The sequence below is a fragment of the Rhagoletis pomonella genome, unplaced genomic scaffold (genome assembly GCF_013731165.1).
Source record: "Rhagoletis pomonella isolate Grant_MI unplaced genomic scaffold, Rhpom_1.0 Rhpom_scaffold_00007, whole genome shotgun sequence".
Classification (NCBI taxonomy): domain Eukaryota; kingdom Metazoa; phylum Arthropoda; class Insecta; order Diptera; family Tephritidae; genus Rhagoletis; species Rhagoletis pomonella.
In genome coordinates, this window is record NW_023458561.1 from 60,469,675 (window position 1) to 60,493,625 (window position 23,951).

The 23,951-nt window shown below is 38.9% G+C and overlaps 4 protein-coding genes and 1 pseudogene across 5 annotated transcripts in view; 3 read left to right on the forward strand and 2 right to left on the reverse strand.

The window, feature by feature from the left end:
* LOC118743223 (probable peroxisomal acyl-coenzyme A oxidase 1) overlaps positions 1–2,008 on the forward strand; it is a 27,309-nt gene extending 25,301 nt beyond the window's left edge. Inside the window, exons 4-8 of the mRNA XM_036475783.1 lie at positions 34–196; positions 255–1,167; positions 1,232–1,337; positions 1,415–1,570; positions 1,633–2,008. Of these exons, the coding sequence (XP_036331676.1) occupies positions 34–196; positions 255–1,167; positions 1,232–1,337; positions 1,415–1,570; positions 1,633–1,893 (1,599 nt within the window). The 3' untranslated portion in view covers positions 1,894–2,008. The remainder of the gene's footprint in view (positions 1–33; positions 197–254; positions 1,168–1,231; positions 1,338–1,414; positions 1,571–1,632) is intronic.
* Positions 2,009–3,687: 1,679 nt separating this feature from the next.
* Positions 3,688–9,883, forward strand: LOC118743224 (probable peroxisomal acyl-coenzyme A oxidase 1). 2 transcript variants are annotated; one of them, XM_036475786.1, is made up of 9 exons: positions 3,688–3,743; positions 3,816–3,963; positions 7,072–7,228; positions 7,459–7,751; positions 7,810–8,215; positions 8,283–8,789; positions 8,843–8,948; positions 9,157–9,312; positions 9,373–9,633. In XM_036475786.1, the coding sequence occupies exons 2-9, from the start codon at positions 3,822–3,824 to the stop codon at positions 9,631–9,633; spliced, it is 2,028 nt and encodes a 675-aa protein (XP_036331679.1). In that variant the 5' UTR covers positions 3,688–3,743; positions 3,816–3,821. The 2 variants fall into 2 exon arrangements, with proteins under 2 accessions (XP_036331679.1, XP_036331678.1); XM_036475785.1 differs by lacking the exon at positions 3,688–3,743 and having other exon boundaries at positions 3,822–3,963; positions 9,373–9,883.
* Positions 9,884–9,963: 80 nt separating this feature from the next.
* Positions 9,964–10,685, reverse strand: LOC118743225 (zinc finger HIT domain-containing protein 1). Its single transcript, XM_036475787.1, has 2 exons — positions 10,138–10,685; positions 9,964–10,050 (listed from the first exon to the last, which is right to left on the reverse strand). The coding sequence occupies exon 1, from the start codon at positions 10,662–10,664 to the stop codon at positions 10,200–10,202; it is 465 nt and encodes a 154-aa protein (XP_036331680.1). The 5' UTR covers positions 10,665–10,685; the 3' UTR covers positions 9,964–10,050; positions 10,138–10,199.
* Positions 10,541–11,100, reverse strand: LOC118743226 (general transcription factor IIH subunit 5). Its single transcript, XM_036475788.1, has one exon. It carries the CDS (start codon positions 10,942–10,944, stop codon positions 10,723–10,725), a length of 222 nt encoding a protein of 73 aa, XP_036331681.1. The 5' UTR covers positions 10,945–11,100; the 3' UTR covers positions 10,541–10,722.
* Positions 11,101–13,545: 2,445 nt separating this feature from the next.
* LOC118743227 lies at positions 13,546–21,790 on the forward strand (annotated as a pseudogene).
* The last annotated feature ends 2,161 nt before the right edge of the window (positions 21,791–23,951 follow it).

Genomic DNA, 23,951 nt, shown 5'->3' on the forward strand with positions numbered 1-23,951 from the left:
GGCACCGACGAACAGTGGGAACGCTTTGGCAAGCGCGTGGAGAATTTCGAAATCTGTGGCACTTATGCGCAGACAGAGTTGGGCCATGGCACATTCCTGCGTGGACTGGAGACGCGCGCCGATTACGATCGGACAACGGACGAATTCGTGCTGAACTCGCCAACGCTGAGCGCATACAAATGGTGGCCTGGTGGCTGTGAGTGGCGCTAAAGTATTTTGTTTGCTAAATAATTTTAATTTAATTTCGCCAACAGTGGGTCACTGCAGCAACTATTGCCTGCTGGTGGCGCAGCTCTACATTGACGATAAGCCGAAGGGCGTACAAATGTTCATAGTGCAATTGCGTGACGAGGAGACACATTTGCCGCTGCCGGGGATTGACATTGGCGAGATCGGACACAAGATGGGTTTCTACGGCGCAAATAATGGATTCTTGGGCTTGAAAAATGTGCGCATACCACGCACGAATATGCTGATGCGCAACGCAAAAGTCTTGCCGAATGGCACATTCGTGAAGAGTCCAGCATCCGTGCTAACCTACTTTACGATGGTTATGATGCGTTGCGTGATTGTGCAAAATAGTTCGACACTGCTCGCGGTGGCCGCCACAATAGCTACACGCTACTCTTTTGTGCGCCGTCAAAGTCCGATCAATCCGAACGAGCCGGAGCCACAAATAATTGATCATGTAACGCAACAGCTTAAAGTCTTCCCGGAAATCGCTATTTCGATTGCGTATCAACTCGCCGCAAAGTCTTTGTGGTCATTGTATTATGAAACCTACGCAGACATAGAGCGTGGCGATTACACACGGCTGCCAGAATTGCACAACCTGTCATGTGCGCTTAAAGCGCTCTGCGCTGCCGATTCAAATGTGGGCGCCGAACGTCTACGACTCGCCTGTGGCGGCCACGGTTACTTGACCTCAGCCAACTTGCATCGCATCGTCGCAGCCGCAGCGGCCGCTTGCACGTATGAGGGCGAGAATACGGTGCTGTTGCTGCAAGTCGGACGTTTTCTAATAAAGTCCTGGAGCGCTGCTATCGCGGGCAAACCGCTTACACCAACAGCGAGTTATTTGGCAGGGCCAGCGCAAGGCAAAGCTTTTGGTCCGTGGACAGGTGATTGGGCGAATATTGTTGCGACGCTACAGTATGCGGCTGCAAAGTGAGTTTACGAAACGCGGGCAGTTGAGTGCCAAAGAAAACTAATTTGCTTTCTCCAATTGCAGTAAGGTGCGCTTGGCCTATGAGAATTTAGCGCAGCGACTAAAGCAAGGCCAATCTGAAGGAGAAGCGGCCAATAATACGGGCATTGAGCTAACGCAAGCCGCTGAGGTGTGTACACTCAGGAAACTTAATAACTTCACCTGAAAATGTTTTTTTTTTTTAATCCACATCTCATCTTTCAAAAGCTACATGGTCGTTCCTTTGTCGCTGCCACATTTCTAGCTCATGTCACCGGTTCCGAAGCCGCTGAACGTTCTGCTGCTTTGAACAGAGTGCTGCAGCGTCTCTTGGAACTCTACTTGGTGCATACAACGCTGCGCCATTTGAGTGATATACTGCAGGTGGTTTCCAATTTTCTTACCCTCCATTATCATCAAGTAAATATGTTTATTTTTCTTAACAGTGCATCAGCTTCAGTGACGTTGAGCTGCGCTCGCTTCAAACTCGCCTAGAGACCGCTTTGAAGCAGTTGCGACCCGATGCTGTGCCGATAGTTGATGGTTTCGATTTTCCTGATCGCTTGCTGAGCTCAACTTTGGGCTCGTATGATGGTAATGTTTACGAGCGTATGTTTGATTTAGCTAAACAGAGTCCCTTGAATCAGCAGCCAGTGCCGAAGTCATTCCATACAGTGCTTAAGCCTTTTCTAAAGTCGAATTTATAAAGCTACTGTACTTTTAGCTAAAATGTTTGATATTTTTCAACACCGGCTTGTATTGTAGGGTTTAGGATGGCAATTTTTATGGAAACAATTTTTTTTTCCAATAAATTATGTAGCTCAAAAAGAAAGCTATGCTCTTGATTTACTTACTTTATTGTGTTTTAAGCTTAATTTATGGTTAATCGGTAAAAATTCCAATACGAATATAATAAGCTATAGATTTTTTCCAGAAAGGTGTTTGCTGATGGGTTTTCTAAGCGTCTATTGTCCTCTGTCTTCACACTACTGGGCCTTGTCGAAGAAACTGTTTAAGTAAAATATCAAGCATCTTTATTAAATTACATTCAGTCTATGTAGTGCCTAAGTTTTTTATGTTACACCTCAATGAAGCAGAACTTAGGTCAAACATACCGACTGTAAATGATCCGAAAATTTTATGAGTTACCTTCGACAGCTTGCTCTCTCCCCCTCCGCCCTAAGAATAGCAACCGAAGCAAGTCGATTGCCGCTAGCACTAGGAGCAAAGACAAATAAGAACTCTCATGGAATGCCTCCTGATGTAACCAGAATGTCATCTACATGGTGAACCCTTTTTACGACCCCAGCAGTGTCTTCTTCGAAGTCGAGCCGCCTTTGTGAAACTTAAAAATGCATGCGATATATTTTAACTATCCAAAATCAACCCCAACATCTGCCACACTCATTAGCCCACCCCTACTTCTCTGGTTCAACCATGAAGAGACACCAAGTTTACTCGGCTCACCGTGAGTCGATAACACTTAAGAGACTCACTGATAAAATCTAAGCCTACAAAAGTTTTTTTTTGGGTTATTCGACTCGGCCGTCGATATGTAACCAGCTACGTCTTTGGTAATGAACCAGAACTCTTTTCGTCCGTAGATAACTTCGCTTGGAACATGCTAACAAAGTTAGGTAGTCGAAATGAGGCAGAGTTATTGAGTATCTCGGAAAATAACTCTTTTTCGGTTCATCTTAGAAGACTTTCCTGCGAAAGCATCTTTCGACAAAAGTTTCGTAAGAGTGGTTTTATCGAAATTTGTGCTTCAAAAAGTAAGGAGTTCTTTTTCTATATCTTCATAAATTTTCAACAAGTCTGCGAAAATTTAAGAGCAACCATTACGTCTATCTACCTCTAAACCCGAAGAAGAAATAGCCACTGTGGATTGATATCTGCAATATTTGTCACGTTATATCTGCCTGATCTTTTTTGAAAACAGTGCTCTAGTGGCACATGTTATCGAACAAATAGTGTACATAAATACACATATCATTGTGATTTGCGATATCTTAAATGGGCAGTTTATGAAAATAATGGCTGATAAGACAAGGCAAATTAGACAAAACTTATGATGATTTCGTTTCTACCAAAAAATGTTGCCGCTTAATTGCCTCTTTCGACAATATTATGAAATGCGTGAGCTAGACAAGGACAAGAAAGGAAAAACACATTTTGCACCAGGGAAGGACAACATCTTTTGGATGAAACGAAATCACCATTAGCTATAATAATAAAAGCCAAAAAATTCGGCACGCGAGCCTACAAGCCCTAGCAGTGTTAATAATTAGCAAGGTATACAAACAGGTGCAGATAAAAAAGCTCCAAAATAGAGCGTAAAAAATAGCCCGCTCTTATGCTTTTTATTGATTCGCAGATCGCATTTCTAGAGAGAGTGATAAAACGAACGCTTTTCAACCATCACTCCGACAATACAAAGAGAAATTGTTTTAGAAAAGCTTCAGCTCGGTTTGTATTGTTGACAGTTGTTCTGCGGGATCGCGTGCCGTTGGTAGTAGTAGTGGCATCACGCATTGCATGAACAAATTTTGAAAACGTAATTTGACACAGTTGCATTTTTAATAAAATTTATTTCGTTACATTCTTGCAAGTATAAAATTAACCGTAGAATAAAATGCCCACCGAAACCAGTCTCATACCAGCTCGCGTCAATCCCGATCTGGAAAAAGAACGGAGGTCAGCCAGTTTCAAGATTGAAGAATTTCAGTGTTGGTGGTATGGCGGCGCTGATAAATTAAAAGATAAACGCGAAATTGGTAAGTGGACTTTTTCGTATGCAAAGAGCAGATGTGTGCTGTGAAAAAATCAAGCAAAATGTCTTTAAAAAAATGTATGTATGTATGTACATACATATGTATATGAAATTTTTATAATTCGTCTTTGTATTACAGTGTGTACGACTCTCCAAAATACCTGCAGTGCATATATGTAATACATACATACATATATGCTGGAAAGTGATGTTATCTTTCTTGTCGAGTAAAGCAAGAATCGAAATATGAAATTTGCCAAATATACCCAAAATCTTGACTTACGGTTATAAAACCTTTGCGCACTTAATAGGCGCTATAGATGGCGCGTCTGACTCGCGAGTCATCTGTGTACGTGCTGAATCGCCTTTCGACTACACACAGTTGAGTCACTGAGAGCCATGTCGGTGTAACTAACATATTTATTTTCATTAATATATCATACATGTATACCTCCGAACTTTATGATATATACATCCAAACTGACTCGCGAGTCAGACGTACCGGGTATGCCGCCTATTAAAGCTCAGTAGCTCGGTGGACTATCAACATTTCAATAAGTGTATACGTCAATTTATAAAACTCAAAGAGATCTGTGTTTATTTGCCCAGCAAACACAATTTTCGCTCACTTTTTTCCTCTTTTCAAATTTGGCGACGTTTTTACTCACTCCAAGGAGGAGGAGGAGGAGGCTGAATTTTAACAGGCATGCTATGCAAAGCAAACATTTCTTTTATGCAACTTATGAAATTTTTGCATATGCACTTCTCAATTGCCTCATAAGAAAACTTTCTTAAGTTATAATTTGATGGCAATTCAAAGTATACTCGGCCTAGTATGATGCATTCTGCGGACAATGGTTTCCGAGTGTTTTGCGGACTTTGCGCGGCTTACAACTATCCAGAAGTGGTAACAGTTGGTTACAATTGACCACAGTGTCTACCCACTCCTTTTTAGCAATTTTACTGGCTTCCCTTACTGAGGATGTATTTCTACTTCATTCCTTTTTGTAGCACTGTGTTAGTAATTTAAATTGCAATTTTTGATAGATATTTTACATATATAGTGCATTAACCTTTGCAACAATCTAAATTGTGGTTGATCTTTGCAGTCCAAAAAAGGTCTCATTAGGCATTATAAACTCAAATGCTATCAATCGCAGACACATAATTCCTATGTATGTATGTATGTATGTAGAAACCGAAACAAATTTTAATATGTGTGCATGTACCATATAAATTTTTTTTTTTTTCATTTTGTTATCTACTTAGAAATGGTTAAAAGCTTATCATTGCTACATAAAATTCCAAATGTTATTTTTATTTTTTTTTTTTAAACATGTTTATATGTATTTAAAAACATTTGTAGTATGTACATATGTATGCATGTACATATAGTCACCTGAAATGCAAAAAGACGCAACAACATCCTAAATGAAATGGAAAAATTCGTGACTAAAATTTTTTTTTTTTTTTTTATAAAATGATGTGGGGAGTTGTTTTAATCGATGAAATTCATCATATAAATCAAGCAGTGAATTTTGAATTGTTATTAGTTATGACTTTTTGCATTTCAACGATGATGTTTGTTACGTCTTTTTTCATTTCAGACGACGATAAGTAAAACAAATAACTCCTAAAAGTTAACGAATTTTCACACGGCAGTCGAATTTACGTAACCGAAACAATCAAGATACTGCCACTCAAGCAGCATTCTAATCTCTCTTTTGCCAACTTCTTTAAATTGAAGAAAACAGACTATTTAAGTTTTATCAGATAACATTCAGTGAGCCCGCTGATTAATGTTTATATGAGTTTACCTTTGTACTTGCATGAGGTGTGAATATGTAACACTAGAGTACACGCGGGGCCTACTATAGTAGACCACGGCCTTCTGCATTAAATTTGTCGACGAGTGAGTACTGCGCTTGACTTCCACGCGTATGCACTTTTTTGTGGACTGGCGCGAAAATCGCGGGCCTACCTCGCGAGTATTGATGTACTAAGTTTATAATTTGGTTACTTTGCATATGCGGTGCATCAGTTTTCTTAGAAACTGCCGCCGATAACCACTTAAAATATTTTTCGATTTGATGAACATTGCTGCAATCGAAGCTCTCATAATCAACCATATGAATGTCAATACTGAAAAAAAATTTCAGGGATAACTTTTTACAAGAATAGTCCCTCGATTCTTTGAACCCCGCTTTGAATCGCTGTACATCCATTGAAACCCTCCTCTAACAACTAAAATTTGGAATAGGGAAGCTCTTAGGAGCATCTCAAGAAGTACAGCACGATGTAATACCAAATTTTAGTTGGTCGTTTCACCTATTGTACCAGAGCTCTAAGTCCATCCACAAAAAGTGGTGCAAGACTTTTAACAAATGGATTTGTTCCGATCACCAGCCTGCGGTGGGCACACTCAATGTTACAAAAATTTATAGTGAACAGAATGTGAACTGAAATAAAATAAAGATCTCATTTCTTAATAAAATTAAAAAAAAATGTTGAATATAATAAACAAAAAATGCATTCACTTAGTAATCTACTTACAACCATACATGTAAGTGAACGAACAGGTGATAATTACCGGCAATTAGGCATCTTTGAGCCGGCTAGCCTGTATGACTTGCATTAACTTGAATCATTAACGAAATTCGAGGGAAATATTTTTATGGGCGAAAAAATTATAATAAGAATATCGTTTGACCCATGATAAAAATATAGTAAGGTAGAAACGCTGAGACACTTTTAGCATTTTTGAAGTTTTCAAGCATTTTAATTTTAAAATTTCCACACACACCATTTTCATATATATTAAAGTGGCTAATGTTGTTGTGGCTGTAACAGCACACAAATTACCCGGAGTTTTTGGGGAATGTTGCTGGCGTGGCGGTCCTTGGCCAGATATGAATCGAAGTCGTCTTCTGCAAAGCCTCGATTCATTGGTTGGCAATTGCGAGACAGCATCACTTTTCACTTAAATAATTAGTATATCGGTTCGAACTCCAAGACAAATAATTTTAATTATTAATAAGAGTATCCTTGCGAAACAGAAAGCCGTTTCAAAAAATTAATTAAGTTTTCTAATTGAACTCGAATTGCCTTACAGAAAACTACCTCTATAAGGATCTCAGAGATGGTCACATGCACGACTACCTATCACATGAAGATGTTTACCATCTGGCACTGAAGGATGTCACCGAAGCATCAAAAAAGTTACAAAAATTGCAAGCGCTGCGCAATCCAGGTGGCAATGATATTTGGCCGTAAGTTTAGCTAATACTTACTGGCTAACCAGAATGTAGTACCACAGCCACAAGCTATTTCACGCTATTATAATGCACTACAACCATAGCTATCTATGGTGGCCGGTTTAAAGCATTACGAATATTTTAACTTTTGACAACTCTTGCTGCATCATACCACAGTCTCACCATTCTGGTTAGCCAGTTAATTTCAAACATAGTACAAAAATATAGCTAATTTTTTTTTTAAGGAAATTACTCTACAGCTTTCCGGGTCAAGCACTGATGCCTATTAACCATCCTTTTGGCACGCACATAACAATGTTTGTTGATGTGATTTTCAGCCAAGGAACACCAGAACAAATCGAAAAATTTGGCAAACCTGCAGCGAACTGTAATATAATCGGCACCTATGCACAAACCGAAATCGGACATGGCACCAATGTCCGTGGCATTGAAACACGCGCCGACTATGATCGCAAAACCGACGAGTTTGTGTTGAACACACCTAATCTTCAGGCATACAAGTGGTGGCCGGGTGGATGTAAGTCGTTTGACTTGTGGTTTATTATTATTGAATTAGTAAAACCTTAACATTTTAGTGGGACACACCGCCAACCACGCAATGGTGGTGGCCCAGCTGTACATCGACGATAAACACCATGGCATTCAAAGTTTTATGGTGCAGCTCCGTGATTTGGATACCCACATGCCATTACCAGGCGTGGATATTGGCGAGATTGGCAAGAAACTAGGCATGGCTGGCGTAAATCAAGGTTTCTTGGGCTTAAGGAATGTGCGCATACCACGCACAAATATGCTGATGCGCAATGCCAAGGTTTTGCCGGATGGCACATTTGTCGCCAGTCCAGCATCGAAATTGAATTATATGACTATGGTATATACACGTTGCTTGATTGGAAGGTGGTCATCGAATTACCTATTGCAGGCTGCCACAATAGCAACACGCTACTCGGCAGTTAGACGACAGAGTCCGATTAATACCAAGTAAGCGCCCTTTAGCTATGCTATCTATTTTTAATACAAATTTAATATAAAATTGTAACGCTTTCAGTGAGCCTGAACCGCAAATCATCGATCATGTAACGCAGCAGTATAAACTCTTTCCGGAAATAGCCAACGGCATAGCCTACCATCTTGCCGCTAAACACATGTGGGAAATGTATGAATTGACGCTGAAAGAGATCGCCGCTGGTGATTACTCACGCATGACAGACATGCACATAATTTCGTGTGCACTGAAAGTGCTTTCCACCACGGATGCCTCTTTCGGCATCGAACGTCTACGCTTGGCTTGTGGCGGTCATGGCTATCTGTCCTCAACTAATTTTAGTACCATCTACGGCGATGCTGTCGCTGCATATACTTATGAGGGTGAAAATACAGTGTTGTTACTGCAAATCGGTAGATACTTGGTTAAGTCTTGGTTACAGCTGACGCAAGGCAAGAAAATGCCACCGTTGGTTGCATATCTGGCGGAAGTGCGTGAGATGGGGCAAACGCCTCAATGGAATGACTCTGGGGAATACATTGTTAAATTGTTGCAGTACACGGCGGCAAAGTGAGTATGAAGATGAGTGGAGTTATTTGAACTTTAAAAATTTTAAATTTTAGTAAAACTCGATTGGCCTTCGAAAATCTGACAAAACGTGTGGCAGAGGGACAAACACAAGAGGAAGCGGCCAACCATACAGGCATCGAGTTGACGCAGGCAGCTGAGGTGAGTAACCTGCATGTACGATATGTTACAGAAAGATGTTGTTCCTCAAGATCTAAAATATATGAAAGTGTTTCATTAAATTGTACAAACAGTATGCATATTTAAATCTTGTGCGATGAAGTGGCATTTAGAATATTTGAGCAATGTTTTTAAGACACAAAAATTCTGCTTAAACATATCAACTTTTAATTTCTTCTATTTTTAACAGCTCCATGGCCGCCAATTTGTCGCTTCGGTATTTTTAGAGCAAATAAAAGCCTCACAGTTGGGTAACCGGTCTACAGCACTCAATTTGGCCTTACAAAATATATTGGATTTGTATTTAGTGCAAACTGTGCTGCGCCATATGAACGATATACTCCGGGTTAGTATACAGATCGTTCCATATAAACTCAAGATAAATTGTTTATTTGCCTGCTTTCAGTTCACTGCGATCAGCGATGCAAATCTACGCTCTCTGCAAACACGACTTGAATTAGCTTTGAAGAAATTGCGACCGGATGCTGTGGGCATTTGTGATGGTTTCGATTATCATGATCGTGTATTAAATTCGACATTGGGTAGCTATGATGGCAATGTTTATGAACGCTTGTTTGAAGCGGCAAAGAAGAGTCCACTAAATAAGAAACCAGTGCCAGACTCGTTTGAGAAATGTTTGAAACCCTTCTTAAAATCAAATTTGTGAATATTTATATAATGTATTTCAGCCTTAATTTTTGTACTTGCAATTAAATAAAAAATAACTGTCATTTTATGCCAAAAAAAATAATTGCTACCTAAAATTGGAAGTTATCAGCAAACTACATATTTACGGAACTTGCTATAGGGACGGTTGTTTGAACTTTTGTGTTATTTTCACCAATTCTGTTATTAGCAAAGAGTATACAAGCTGGATAGAAAAATTTCAAAACAACTTTAAATGTTTAATATTGACTTACAATTGTTAAAGAGAAAACGTTTACCTTTTGCAACAGCTTTTGAAACAATTTTAAATGAAATGAATTTGTATAAAAACTTGCAATATAAAAGATGTATGTATTGCTTTGTATTTCAATCTCTGCTTGGAACCAATGATTTTTTCAACATTATTCAATAGCTGGCACTTGAATAAAAGAAATGCAAGAATATTAAAAGTTATACGTACATATGTATTTGAATATTATTTTTAATTATGCATGTATATATTTACCATTATGCATTGTAAAGTAACTATGGATGTATGCAACTAAATTCTAAACTTAAAAGATCACTTCAAGCCGTCCATTTGAGGCAACGCGTATCCTGATGAGTGCCCAAACAACGAATGCAGCAGTAATGTGTGCCACAAGCGGTGCAAGTGTATTTGGAAAAGTTGCCACATACCGCACAGAAACGTCTTGGCGGCTTGTTGGGCGATGGCGCCAAAGCGTTTAAGTAATTAGGCACGTCCGTAGAATTCTGCCTGCATTCCTCCAGCAATTGAGGGAAGTTCTTACGATATTTTGCTTTGTAGTATTCTGCGTTTTTACGCTTTGCTTTCTTCTCTTTTGTGTTTTTCATGCCATCATGAAATTTCGGCGCTTTCTTGGACATCACCAAATCGGCATGTGGATCTTCATGAAAATTGTCTTGCTCCAGTGCTTCAAGTGCCTTGCGCGCGCGTCGTTGGCGTGCAGCTTCGTCGAGTACGCGCTTCTTTTCGGCATCTTTGATGCGGTTGGATTCGCGGCCTGCCATTGTTGAATGATTGTATTTGTTTGTATGTATGTAGTTTTAATATGAAAGGTGTGAAAATTTAAGGTTCCTTCTCGTGCAGTGGGAAACTGATGCGATCCATCAAATCGTCCACACGTGCTTGCAGTATTTCGACGATATCGGTAGAGATAAACAAATGATTCTCATCCAAATCTTGTATGATGAATTTGCGTCCCAGTGCGAGTGTTTCGTCGAGATGCAATAGAAATTGTTTCATAGCCGGATCACATTCAACGAATACTCCTTTCATTACATTCACCATCGCTTCGAAGTAGTGTAAAAATCATAAAACGTTGAATTTATTGGATTTTACAACATCAATCGCTTTTTATTAAGACTATGCATAAAAATTCGCCAATTTTCTCGAATGTTTACAAATCTCGAACATCGCGCAATATTTACATTCCACATACAATCCACTTTGACAGCTGCAATAATTGCGACAACTCGATGGTGTTACCAGACAACCCCAAATTAGTGCCGATTAAAGTACCAGTTACATTTAGTTTAGATGGTATGGTTATTTAGTTTAGGATGGTTATGGGCTAAAATAATTCGATATGTAAAGGGAGCTTGGCACCTCCCATACAAACCTAATTTTTCATACTGCATATCTCTGGAACTTGGTATGGATAAATACGAAGTCAATCCCAAACTGAGGAATTTTTCATACTATATTTCTCTGGAAGTGTTCATGGTAGAGTATTGGAATTCGGCATGGAGATGTAAGAAATCAATAGCATATTAATGAAGGAAAAGTTTGGCCAATGGAAAAGGGAGCGTGGTACCTTCCAGACGTACTGAGATATTTACCTATCTTCGTATGTACATATCCATATATAATTATTCTCTACATGTGTATGTGAGTGAGCCCCTACTACCGATTTTAACGAAATTTTTTGTGTGCATTTCAGTGGGTATCTGGATAGTGTAGGTTCACAATTTGACCCGCCAGGGGGCGCTGGAATCGAGCTGTTACTAAAGATCTTATTTATGATCCGATTTGACTCGCTCGGAATACGCATTGGTAACGGTAAGGGCAATACTATTGCAAAATAGAGCCGCCAGGTGGCGCTGAATTCGAGTTATTACTAAAAATTGTCCAAGTGAGAAAAAATGTCGTGCATGTCTGATTCCCTCGACGTATTGGACCACTGAGTATGTCGAGCTTCCGTGTCTTCCAATTGCCCCAATGGATGTGATTTGCCAATTTTGCTTTGCGTTGAAGCTTCACTCGGAGACACCAGGATTGAATTGCCCAGGGGCCAATTTTAAATTACCACCGTTAAATAAACCACCATTGCGCCTGAAATAAGACTATGTACAATATGTTATGGATTTCTGTAGAACAACGATACTCAATTACCACCAAACTATATAGTTTAAAGGACAGATTCACCATCGGCCGGATCATTGTTGCCGCCAGGGAGTAAAGAGGAAAAAGTTCTTCAAATTTATTACGGGTTGCGATTAACCGTGTTATGAAGCGCGCCATCATTTGAGAATTTCAGGAACTTCTTCACGAACATAACAGTTTCGTTAGGTTATTTAACACGGCAATGGAAATACATATCGTCGATGTTTTTACAAACCCGCCCATCGACCAGTTGCAAAACCGTCTAAATCGCCGTTGTGGCAAAAATGAAATTTCGTAACCCTGAACTCCAGGCATTGAGATTTATGCATAAAAATCGTTAAATCGTTATTAAAACCACAGATTTGTAAAATAATAGCTAGCGAAAATGCCGCCTATCAAAGCAATGGCTTCAAAGAATAAACCGTTTTTTCACTGTCCTGTAAAATTTTAGTGCCGTAAGATAGGCGGTTTTGCAAAAACATCGACGATATGGCTTCTGACGTCCACCAAACCACAGTCTTAGCAGATAAATGTTCCACTGGAAATCGTTAATGCTAATTGTTGGTGAAAATGTTGATCCAACCTGTTTCGATAAAAAAAATTTATTTTGGGCGGGACGAAGTTCGCCGGGTCAGCTGTAGTTTATAATATTAATGAACAGCTTTCAATGACTACAAATGTATATATGTACATATGTCGTCTGTATTTACGTGTAGATGCGCATAAAACAAGTTGCATTTAAAGATAGTTCATTAAAATATTCCTCTTTTTGTTTACAAACACAGGTTTTTCGTAATGCTTAGTGAAAGCTGAAAAATAAAGCTCTCAAAATAAACGATTAGAGAGCATGATTTGACGACTTCTATCAAGCACAATCACAATATCGCTCTTAATTTGCTCACGTTAATGCGCTCTTGGAGGAAATGTATGTCTGTACATATGTAAATGGGGGTGGTTCTTAAATGTATTAAGTACATTATTACATCAGATTTCTTAAACGTCAACCCCCACATCGATACTAATATAGTCAAAGATATTACACAAAAATGTTGGTCCCGATCGGAGACGGTTTAGGCGTGTTGCACAGGGGTCAAAGTTCTGATTCCTCTATGAAGACTCAAAAAATTAAAATTAATATTTTTTTCATCTAATACCCAAAATCGATACTACTAACGTCGAAGATTTCACATATAAATTTTGGTCCCGATTTGAGTAGGGTAAGACGAAAAAAAACTAATTTAAATTTTTTGAGTCTCCGTAGGGGAATCTTAATTTTGACCCCTGTGCAACACGCCTTAATCGACTCCAATCGGGACTAAAATTTATATGTGATATCTTTGACCGTTGTATTAGCCACTGAGGGGTTAAGACTTAAAATTTCATTTTTTAAGGGCCACCCTAATGTACATACATACATATATATGTAGCGCAGAGCTCCAAGCAACCGAAGAGTATACCATTCACTGGGTCAATGCTTTGTTGGGGTATCTTCCAAGTCTATGGCTAGTAGCTCCACCAATGATCTGCGCTATGAAAACAAGCTCTAGTCAAGTGCTGTTGTGCGACATAGGCGGTTGAGAGTCGTGAAATCGCGGTGTGCTTAGCGCTTTGAGTAAACAGAAAAAGAAATTTTGCAATCAAACGAGCTATTAAAAAAACAAAAGAAAAAATGTCCATAGCAAAACACATTAATCCCGATTTGGTGAAAGAACGAAAGAATGCCACATTCGATGTGGATGAATTCGCCGCCTGGATTTATGGCGATGCAAATCTAGTGCAAATGAAGCGATTAGTCGGTGAGTAATGGTGAATTAAAAAAAGCTGTAGAAGAGCTTTAAAATAATCTGTAATACATATATGTAAAATTACATGATAATACATACATATGTATATAGGGACCCACCCAGTGGGAATTAGGAGCACGTAATAATACCTTATTAGCAACTTACTCTTCACCTGGCAGTCATTGCCATTTCCCTGCCGAACGTCCCTTACTTTTACAAAGGCATGGCCGCCTTATGTAATTAGGAATTTAGAATGTACATTTGGTATCAGACATACTCCTGAGCCGCTTTACAAAGTAAGTTACGTGTAATGCAGAGAAGTCGCTCGGAGTAGTTCGGCGCTTGGAGATAACTTCGGCTGCACGTTACTTTGCAACTGACAACGTAATGTGTCGTTGGAGGTGTTCATTTTGTGCTTTACTAGTAGATGACATTGGCCATGATGACAATTTTGGTACTAAAAACTGAAAGAAAACATGGCTTACCTCGTAAGGTGCTTACCTATTTTCCCAGTGGGCAGTAGGCATACATACATACATATGCTTTTTTGAAATTATGCTCTAAAAATGTACACAGAGCTTTTATTTACTTACCTTTCAACAAAAGCTAGAGCAAATTTTTGTTATAATTTGTTAAAAAACCTAAGGTAAAGTCGCCCTTGCCCATACGATTGGCATGTACTACAGAATAGTTTTTCGCATTTTCTGACGAACGTATTATTTTGAGTTGTGACTCTTTTGAAGACGGTGTGCGATATGTAAACAATGATGAGTGAAATATTATACCGACTGCTGAGTGGAAGATCAACCTATCTTGGTAGCCAGTTCGAAAACGCCCTATTTCAAAAAACTTTTCAAGAACGCCCTACTTCAGAATTTAATTTAAAAACACCCTATCTCAAAATTTGGTTGAAGGACGCCCTATGTCACTTCAAAATGTATTGAAAATGTACTGAGATAGGGCATTTTTGAAACGAATTTTGAAACAGGGCGTTCTTAAAAAGTTTTTTGAGATAGGGTCTTTTCGAACTGGCTGCCGAGTTAGGTCGATCTTCCACTCAGCAGTCGATATGAAACAGAATTTTTATTCGAAGACAAAGTCCTCTCTCATCATCTACTAAAACCAGAAATGGTGTGAATAAAGAGCACTCATGATTCTTTTGAAGAGGAATCCGACTTCGAAAAGAGGAGGAGCAATTAATCTACTTAGAAATATTTATGGAGGTGCATAACTTCAAAAACAAAGTATTTTTCTTGTTTTGCAATAACCGAAATGGTATGATTGAAGAGTAATCATGGCCTTTATGAAGACAAATCCCACTTCGAAAAGATAATGCGCAATCGCTCTAAAAATGAAAATTCATAGAAGTGTATAATTTAAGCTCGTTGCTGACATATGAGGCTTAAGAGCGAAAAGGCAACCTTCAACTACTTATGGCGTTTTCTTTTCTACCGAAAAGTGTTACCTTCCATTGTCCTCGGCGCACCAATACAAAGAAGAGCGCAATGAGGAGGCAACATTTTTTGTTGAAAAGAAAACGTCATTAGTAAGAAAAGTGCTTTATTGCCCTTTACTAAATTATTGCAAGTAATCGTTGCAACATTGTAACCACATTTTGATTAAACTAACTCCTCTGACACAATCGAACGTTTGTGTCTTATCATTAACACATAAATCATTAACACCTTGGCGGCTTAGTACTTAGAAAATTTTATAGGATAATACATTTGCGGATCCAAATGTCAATACATACTCCAGTGGCAAAAGACAATTTCGAATTTTTTTTTGGTCAAACCTAGTGATCGCCCTTTAAAACTTTACGAGCCACTTGTGCACAAGGTATTATAACTGTATATGTGTATCTCGGTGACTGATTTACCAATCGGCCCTATTATGGTTGTCGAAGTGGACAACGAAAAATTCGCTGACTTATTTTTGAGGTAAGGTGTTCCTCGCAAAACTAATGGCGGTCAGCGAAACCGAAGTTGGACTAATGAGGGCTATTTTTTGACGCCGAATATCTACCAAACTCGATACAGTTCGCGCCTTTGATACAACAAAGCAATAAGTTGAAAATTTTCAAACTGGTCATGTTGTCGGGACGAAATACCCTTGCTTATCATGTACAGACGGTTTACAGAAAGATGCAAAACGACATTCAAACGACATGTGCCAGATATACATATAAGGTTCGGCTTAGACCGAACTTCGACTTCTTTTCTTGTTTTAAATAGTTCTACTGGAATAATCGAAATACCTTCATAGCAAAAGTTTAATGATTTTTGGTGAGCTGCAATTTTGCTGATATTAGGGTGGTACGTTAAGATGATAAGATCTGAGATCTCGTGGGTAAGAGCTAGAACGGGTACTTGTAATCAATGGACTTTGAAACAAAAAAATATTACCTCCTCGGGACTTTAAGATCCGACAGTAAATGTCGAAGATATGACGAAAAATGTAATAGGACCACCCATACGTTCGGCAAAAATAAAAATAAATTTATTCGAAATTTGGCAATTATTATTTTTTAATTGCCAAAAACATCGATCAATTTAATTTCTTGCTGGTATGTATGTATGTATGTGAATAAAATTTTAATTTCGAAAAACAAAAATTCATTCAGAAAATTGCTATTCGAATGCCGATCAACACACCCGGCTGTGTAATTTTAATTCGCCAGATAATTAAAAACAGGCTTGCTTGACATTTGACTTATGCATGTACATATGTATGTAAGTGTGCACATTGCGCATGTGCAAAAACGTGGGAATATAATGTATTCTCTTCTTGTACCTTGAGCGGATTGAATCAAAACTTAAGCTGGTCATTGCTTTCAGTTTTGCATTGCAGAAAAGTGGACGGCCGTTAAAAATAGAATTGTTGGGGGTAGATTTTGAAATTAGAACAGAATAGTTTGTAAATATTTAGTATGAAAATAAATAATAAACAAAAACAAAAAATTGTAATTAAAATTACACTTTACGCAATTCAACTTGCCATAAGAGTGAGTAACTACTTAAGCGATAGAGAAAAGAGATTAAAAAATTTTATTGAAAAAATGTTACGTTAATAAAAATTGTAACTAAATTCGTTTTCACATGGCATTTTTTAAATGGCACACAATTTTCGTCATCTCAATGCCTAGCGGAAATTCGGCATAAAAACATAAATGGCCATTTACAAAATGCCTTATGAAAACAGACTGTTGTTTAATGCCTAATTTTGAGGTAAAAATTTGTATTTAATATCCAGTAGAAATCTGGCATAATATCAAATTGAATTAACTCTTAGCTATGTACTTTTTCGCGAATTGAGTTTCCAAAAATTAAAAGCTTAAGCTTCTTGAACCGACTAAGATAAATTCAAAGCCCAAAAAAAGTAAAGCGCTGGTATTGGCACTTTTATTCACAAATATTTTGGTAACTATTTTTAACACTAAGAACTTTTATTATTTAAATATGGAATATTTCAAAATTTTACTTTCATTTACCTTTAATCATCTATACGTACTTACAGAGGAAGAGCTCTACCAAGACCTTGACGATCCTTTAGATTTGGATTACTTATCCTATGAAGATGTCTACAATCGTGCTGTTAAACATTCTGTAGATGCAGCGAAGAAATTGAGAGCGTTGCAAGAGCGCTTACATCCAGGCGGTAATGAAATATATCCGTAAGTCAAAAAATAGCTTACATTACTAAAATTATATCATTAGAAGAAGATAGAAAAAATTCGAAATTCGCGAGATAATACATAGAGCTCATCCCATGGTCGCTGTCTTAAGGCCCAACACGGTACTGTTACGGGGTTTCGTCTGCCCTCATTGGCGCTTAATGAGTTGCGAATTTCCGTTTTGACATCTTAATTCATAACCTTACCCATAATGTCTCCCTCTTTGGAAAAGAACTTGGCCTTACAAAAGGTCATTAAGGCGGACTTCTGTCTACCCGCAGTAATCTCAACGATCGCTGTTCACTGGTGATAAGCCTACTACGGAATTGTGCGCGGTTTTACGTGAAGAACTAGCCTTTAGACTTCCCTTACCAGGGCGATCTCAGAATAACAAGGTCCAGTCTTCTAGTAAAGCTTTTACAAACTTTTGAAAAAACCACGGTATATATGTCTTCCTTTGAGATTGTCGCTAGTCACGTTATATAAAGTGCTTTGAGATGGTCGAATTGGTCAACCTGTACCTTGGTCCATAGCAATTGAAAAAACTAGTCAAACTCTAAAAGAATATTTATGGGATGTTTACATTGGCGGATTTTTACATGAGTAAATGCGTAAAGTAGGAAGGTTAGGTTAGGTTAAGAAGGCGCGTACAAATGACTCGAGCTTCCTCTCGCAGCCATATTTGCCCACTGAGAATGCCCTCTATGAGTGCCAGAAGGAGGCGAACCCTTCCAAACGAAGTTATTCCATATTGACAGTTTAGTGTCTATTAAACCACTCACTATCCCGGACGAAGCTGTGGAGCTCCGATGTTTTCACTTCCGTTATATCCCCCAAACTATTGAAAAAGCTTGATACTCTTTATCCGGGCACTGACATAGAAAGTGGTGAATCGATTCCTCTTTTTCCTCATTCCGACAACTTCTGTGGCGCCGATAAGAGCCCTTACTGCAGGCTTGCTTAACATTAATCATTCGTCAGTACGACTCTTATTGACTTCCGGCCATAACGATCTTGGAATCTCACAGTCGTCATCATTTATCCCTAGGTCAATGGTTACGGCGTTGGTAGTAGGCAGTTATCTTCTTCGCTAAGTTGCACCGCCGAGCCGTTTCTAGCCACCTAATCCACAATTATATTACCTTTGAAATGTCTAGGAACCTAGCAGAGAAAGGTGTTGACGCGACTATGTGAAGCCAGCGATGCACGACATCTCCGAAATACGTTCGACTTTACTATCTTCGAATCTAAATTCTTATTCGATTCTTGAACGATCGGTGTAGATAGAAAACAATCGATTACCGAGAGTGTGCTGCCTTCCTTATCTTATCTAGTGGGAAAATGGATCGGAATCTTTAGACTTAAATTATAAGATGACGTGAAGTAATCACTTATTTTGACAGTAATCAGTTTACACATTCAAGTCGCTCCATAGGTCGTATGACCCTGATTTTTCACCAAAGCCCTCTTGCAGGTATAGTACGCTACAAGGCCCTCATATGCTCTTTCTTCTACTTTGCTCCTCCACTTAAGCTTGGAGTCAGCTTTGGTAAGAGGAATGCAGGAATTTGTGTTTTCTTTGTAAACAAGAAAAGTTCGGTTTTAGAAGGGTAAGCTCCTAACCTATTTGGCTTGGTCCAGTAGGAAAGATAGCCCAGTATCTATTAAATCAGCTCACTAATTGTTTGCAAGAACATTCCGGAAATTAGAAACGCCTAGTCATCAGCGTAGGCAACAACCTGCGTTCTCCGACTTTTCTTACAAGGCTTTGTGCCGTTCGTAAGAGCCTTACCTGGCGTAGGCAATTGTAATACATTTTGTAGAATATTCAGTTGAATAATCCTAGAAGATAAATGTTCTTACATACATCTCAATTTAAATACTACACTTTAGGCAAATCTCTCATCATTTCTTATTTGTTATTTTTAGTACCTTCATGAGTGGTCCTGTTGGCATGGCTCTCATACCCGCCGGCACTCCAATGGCTGTACATGGCCTAATGTTCACACGAGCATTCAGAGGTCAAGGCACACCAGAACAATATGAAAAAAATTCGGGCGGCGAGCAGACAACTGTGAAATCCTTGGCACTTATGCGCAAACGGAACTTGGACATGGAACCTACTTACGAGGACTGGAAACACGGGCCGACTATGATCGCAAAACTGATGAATTTGTGCTGAATACGCCCACTTTGACATCGTACAAGTGGTGGCCTGGTGGATGTGAGTGAGACCTACTGAAACATTGAATCTGTAACTAGAATCTCTATGCAAATATCTTACGCCTACAGTGGGTCAATCGGTCAACTATTGTATTGTGGTCGCACAGCTGTATATCGACAATGAGCCGTTGGGCGTGCAATTGTTTGTGTTGCAGGTGCGTGATGAGCAAACGCATGCGCCGCTGCCGGGCATCGACATTGGTGATATTGGTAAAAAGATTGGCATGCAGGGCGTAAATAATGGTTACTTGGGCTTAAAGAATGTACGCATTCCACGCACGAATATGCTGATGAAGAATGCTAAGGTGTTGCCGGATGGAACCTTTGTGAAGAGTCCTGTGTCGCAGCTAGCCTACTTTCCGATGGTTTACGTACGTTGCATGGTGGTGCTGGGCAATAGCATATTACATGCGGCAGCAGCGACCATAACGACGCGTTATTCGGCTGTAAGGCGTCAGAGTCCCATAAATCCAGAGTGAGTAGTAGGTTCACACATCCGTTGCTTGATGTTTCTTTAATAACCAGTGGTTTTTTAGTGGTCCGGAGCCACAGGTGTTGGACCATCTCACCCAACAAATGAAAGTTGTGCCGGAGATTGCTACGGCTATTGCGTATCGTCTCGCTGGTGGCAAGCTGTACAAATTATTCGAGCAAACGTCGAAGGATGTCAATCGTGGCGACTACTCGCGCTTGCCGGAGCTGCATGCGCTGGCCTGTACGCTAAAAGCATCCTGCACATATGATTCAGCATTTGGCATTGAACGTTTGCGTCTGGCATGTGGCGGCCATGGTTATTTAGCTTCAGCCAATTTGGGTAACCTTTTCACATCGGCTACGGCCGCTTGTACCTATGAGGGCGAGAATTCTGTATTGTACTTGCAGGTTGGTAGAATTTTATTGAAAACCTGGGCGGAAGTATTGGCTGGCAAGCAGCTAATGCCTACAATGACGTATTTGAGCGAGTGCGCTAACTGGAGTAAGTTTCCTCGATGGAGTGACGATTGGAAGTGTTTGGTGCAGGCTCTGCAATACACGGCTACCAAGTGAGTTTATGTTTGTTTTATAAAGAAATATTTTAAACAATATTTTTGGAATTTTCAGTAAAACACGCATCGCCTTTAAGAGCTATAATGAACGATTGAAGCGTGGTATGCCGCAGCCAGAGGCAGTAAATGCAACTGGTATAGAGCTGACGCAGGCCGCTGAGGTAAGTGAAGGGTACAGAAGTTTTGGAGTGACTTTTGTGAGACCTATAACAATTAACGTCTTCAATAAAGCATTTCATAAGCCGTTTAAAAAGTGTATACACACCCTAAGAAGCCAAGGAAAACAGTTTGGGTTCATAACTGTTGCATAATTATAGGCGTAATATAGGCAATATTGAGCGCCGCTTTCCGTGTCTAACTCGCTAACTTACCTTCAAATCACCTTTTTTATGTTTAAAAATGTATTCACCTCAATTTTCTTTCGTTAGCTCCACGGTCGTGCCTTTGTTACCAACAACTTCTTCGAAGAGGTTACTGGCCCGAAGGCAGCTAAACGTTCAGCATCACTGAATAAGGTGCTCGAAGATCTGCTTGAACTATATCTGGTACATACTGTTCAACGACATATGGCCGACGTTTTGAGGGTAAGTTTCCTTTACAATTTTGATAGAATTTTTTTAATTTTCTCCATTCCTGCAAGTTTATCCACCTAACCGACGACCATTTAACTTCACTGCAAACGCGGCTTGAAGCAGTGCTTGCTAGGCTGCGCCCCAATGCAGTCACCATTTGTGATGGTTTCGATTTCCATGACAAGGTACTGAGCTCCGTTTTGGGTTGCTATGATGGCAATGTCTATGAGCGCATTTTTAAAGCGGCCAAGAAGAGTCCCCTGAATCAGAAAGCTGTGCCGGCGTCATATGAACAGCACTTGAAACCATTTATGAAGTCGAATTTGTAAGGACGGATGAGTGGGGTTTGATGCTGATTGTTGGGCGAAAGTCTATTGTGAAAACCTCTGGAGCCCATTTTTGTACACTTTTGTAAATGATGTAAATAAATATTAGATTTTATTTTTAAATAAATATTAGATTTTATTTTTAAATAAAACAACAAAATTTTATTAGTGGTTAACAAAAAAATAAAAGAAAGAATAATTTCAAGAATAGAGCTTCATTGGAATGAATCCTTTTTTATACAAACATGGCTTCTAAACTAAATAATTTGCGCATAGCATCTTAACCTTTGGTTTGAAGACTATTCTTCGTTATCTTTGCTCGAAATTTGCACGTCGCTGCGCTACATAAAAGACTAGACCCCGACCAGTTCCGAGCTACTATATCTCATCTGGTCGATAGCCATCAATCGAATGAAGTAGCGGGGTGCAGCTCCACGCTGACAGCGGCCCTCGCGATGCACATGGGTGTCACGATCTGGGAGATTAAAAGCAATTCTGGATGTCGAACGGCCCATTAGAAACCAGCACTTTTTTTTAGGAATGAGCAAAGCAGATACCTACTAACCTGCCGGCAGTTCAAAAATGGCACTGGCCCGTTGAGGTACAGGCCGAAAGGACCGGCATACCCTTCAATTGGTTCTGACGTAGGTACGAGGAACCGGGTTCAAAAGGGACAGCCGAACACTTTCTGAGCAAGTGCCGAGCCCTCGAAAAGATGGGGCTAAAGTCACTCGGCAAACCATTGCTACACGATATTTCAGAGTGTAGCCGGCTCTTTCTGTATGACAAAGCTTGCTAATTTAACAATCTACCTAAACTAACTCACCAACTCTATCGCTTATACGGTGTTTCCATGAGACGATTTTACAGGCAACTTTTAGTTGAAAACAACAACCGCCTGGTGTGAACGACCTTTCAACTAATCGCTTCTAATGGAGTTGGGGGGAGCCAAATTTGGATTCAACTAATCGCCTCTAAAATTGCCCCATGTGAACACCGTTTTAGTAGAAAAAAAGCTACTGCCATAAAATTCATTGCCGGCTTTTTAGCATTCAAAATAATACTTGGTAAAGAAACGAAATTCATGCAGAGCAACAACGAAAACTCGGCTCGACTCCGAGTTTAGCCAGGTCGGTTAAAAAAACGAAACCCGATGCGTAGTGAAAACAACTGTTCTATTGTGAGCAAGATTCTTGCCAGATACGAATAGGGTCGCTTAAGTACCTAAAAGGAAATCTTGCCGCTCGTTTACAAAAAAAAAACGAAGCTACTGTTTTTTTCCACCTGACCTAATCTATAAAAAAGATTAATAAAACCAAGAAATTTTTTGTTACAGTTTTCCATTTTATTAATTAAATTATTCTTCTTTGCGTCTTACTTTGTCACGTTTATAATAATTTTCACTGTTGTTATTATTATTCTTATTGCATTGTAGCAAATGAAAAACCAATTTTTCAGTACATTTAGCATTATAAACTATGAAACTAAAGCGCTTATACAAAGAAAAAAAAAACACAAAAAAAAAAATTATTCATAGTTACGAGTGTATGTACTAAATATGTGTGTAGGCGTACTACCGAAAGAAAAAATCGAAAAGTCAAAGAAAATTAATTACATAATATTAAACTATAAATTGGAAAGACAAAGTTTTGAAAAAAAACATTTATGGTGTTTTGCAACACATTTTTATACATACAATTATAGTTTTTATTTTTCAGAGTTGTAAATAAGTAAGCTTAAATTTGTTTTTGTTTTTTATTTGCAAGAAGAGCAGCTTGTTAAAAAATTTCGAGGGTTGAAAAAAAAAGTTTAAAAAACAGTTTTAGCGCAAAATCACACGCTTGTGGTGGAAATTGATTTCATTTTTCAGACGATTTGTGTTACATAAGTAATTTACAGTGATGCATACATATTTGACAAGCATGTATGGATTTATGCATGTTTGTGTGTACATATGTATGAAGTGAATATGTATGCAAATTTACGGCTGTGTATGCGTAGTAGAGGACACTTTTCTAATTGTTATTTGTTATGCTTTATTTTAAATTTTAATTTTATGTAAGTTCTCTTTTTAGTTATTACATTCTTGTTGTTATTTTTATTATTACTATAAAATAATATTCCATTTTTTTGTTATTCCCCAATAGACACCTCAAACACAGTTCTTAAATGAATTTTTTACAGTGTATGCAGTGTTCTCAAGTGTTTGAATGTTGTGTGTTTCGAGAAGTGTGGTTTCGTTTGTTGACAAGTTTTCTTGAGTTGCTTGTGTCTTATGGCATTTTTAG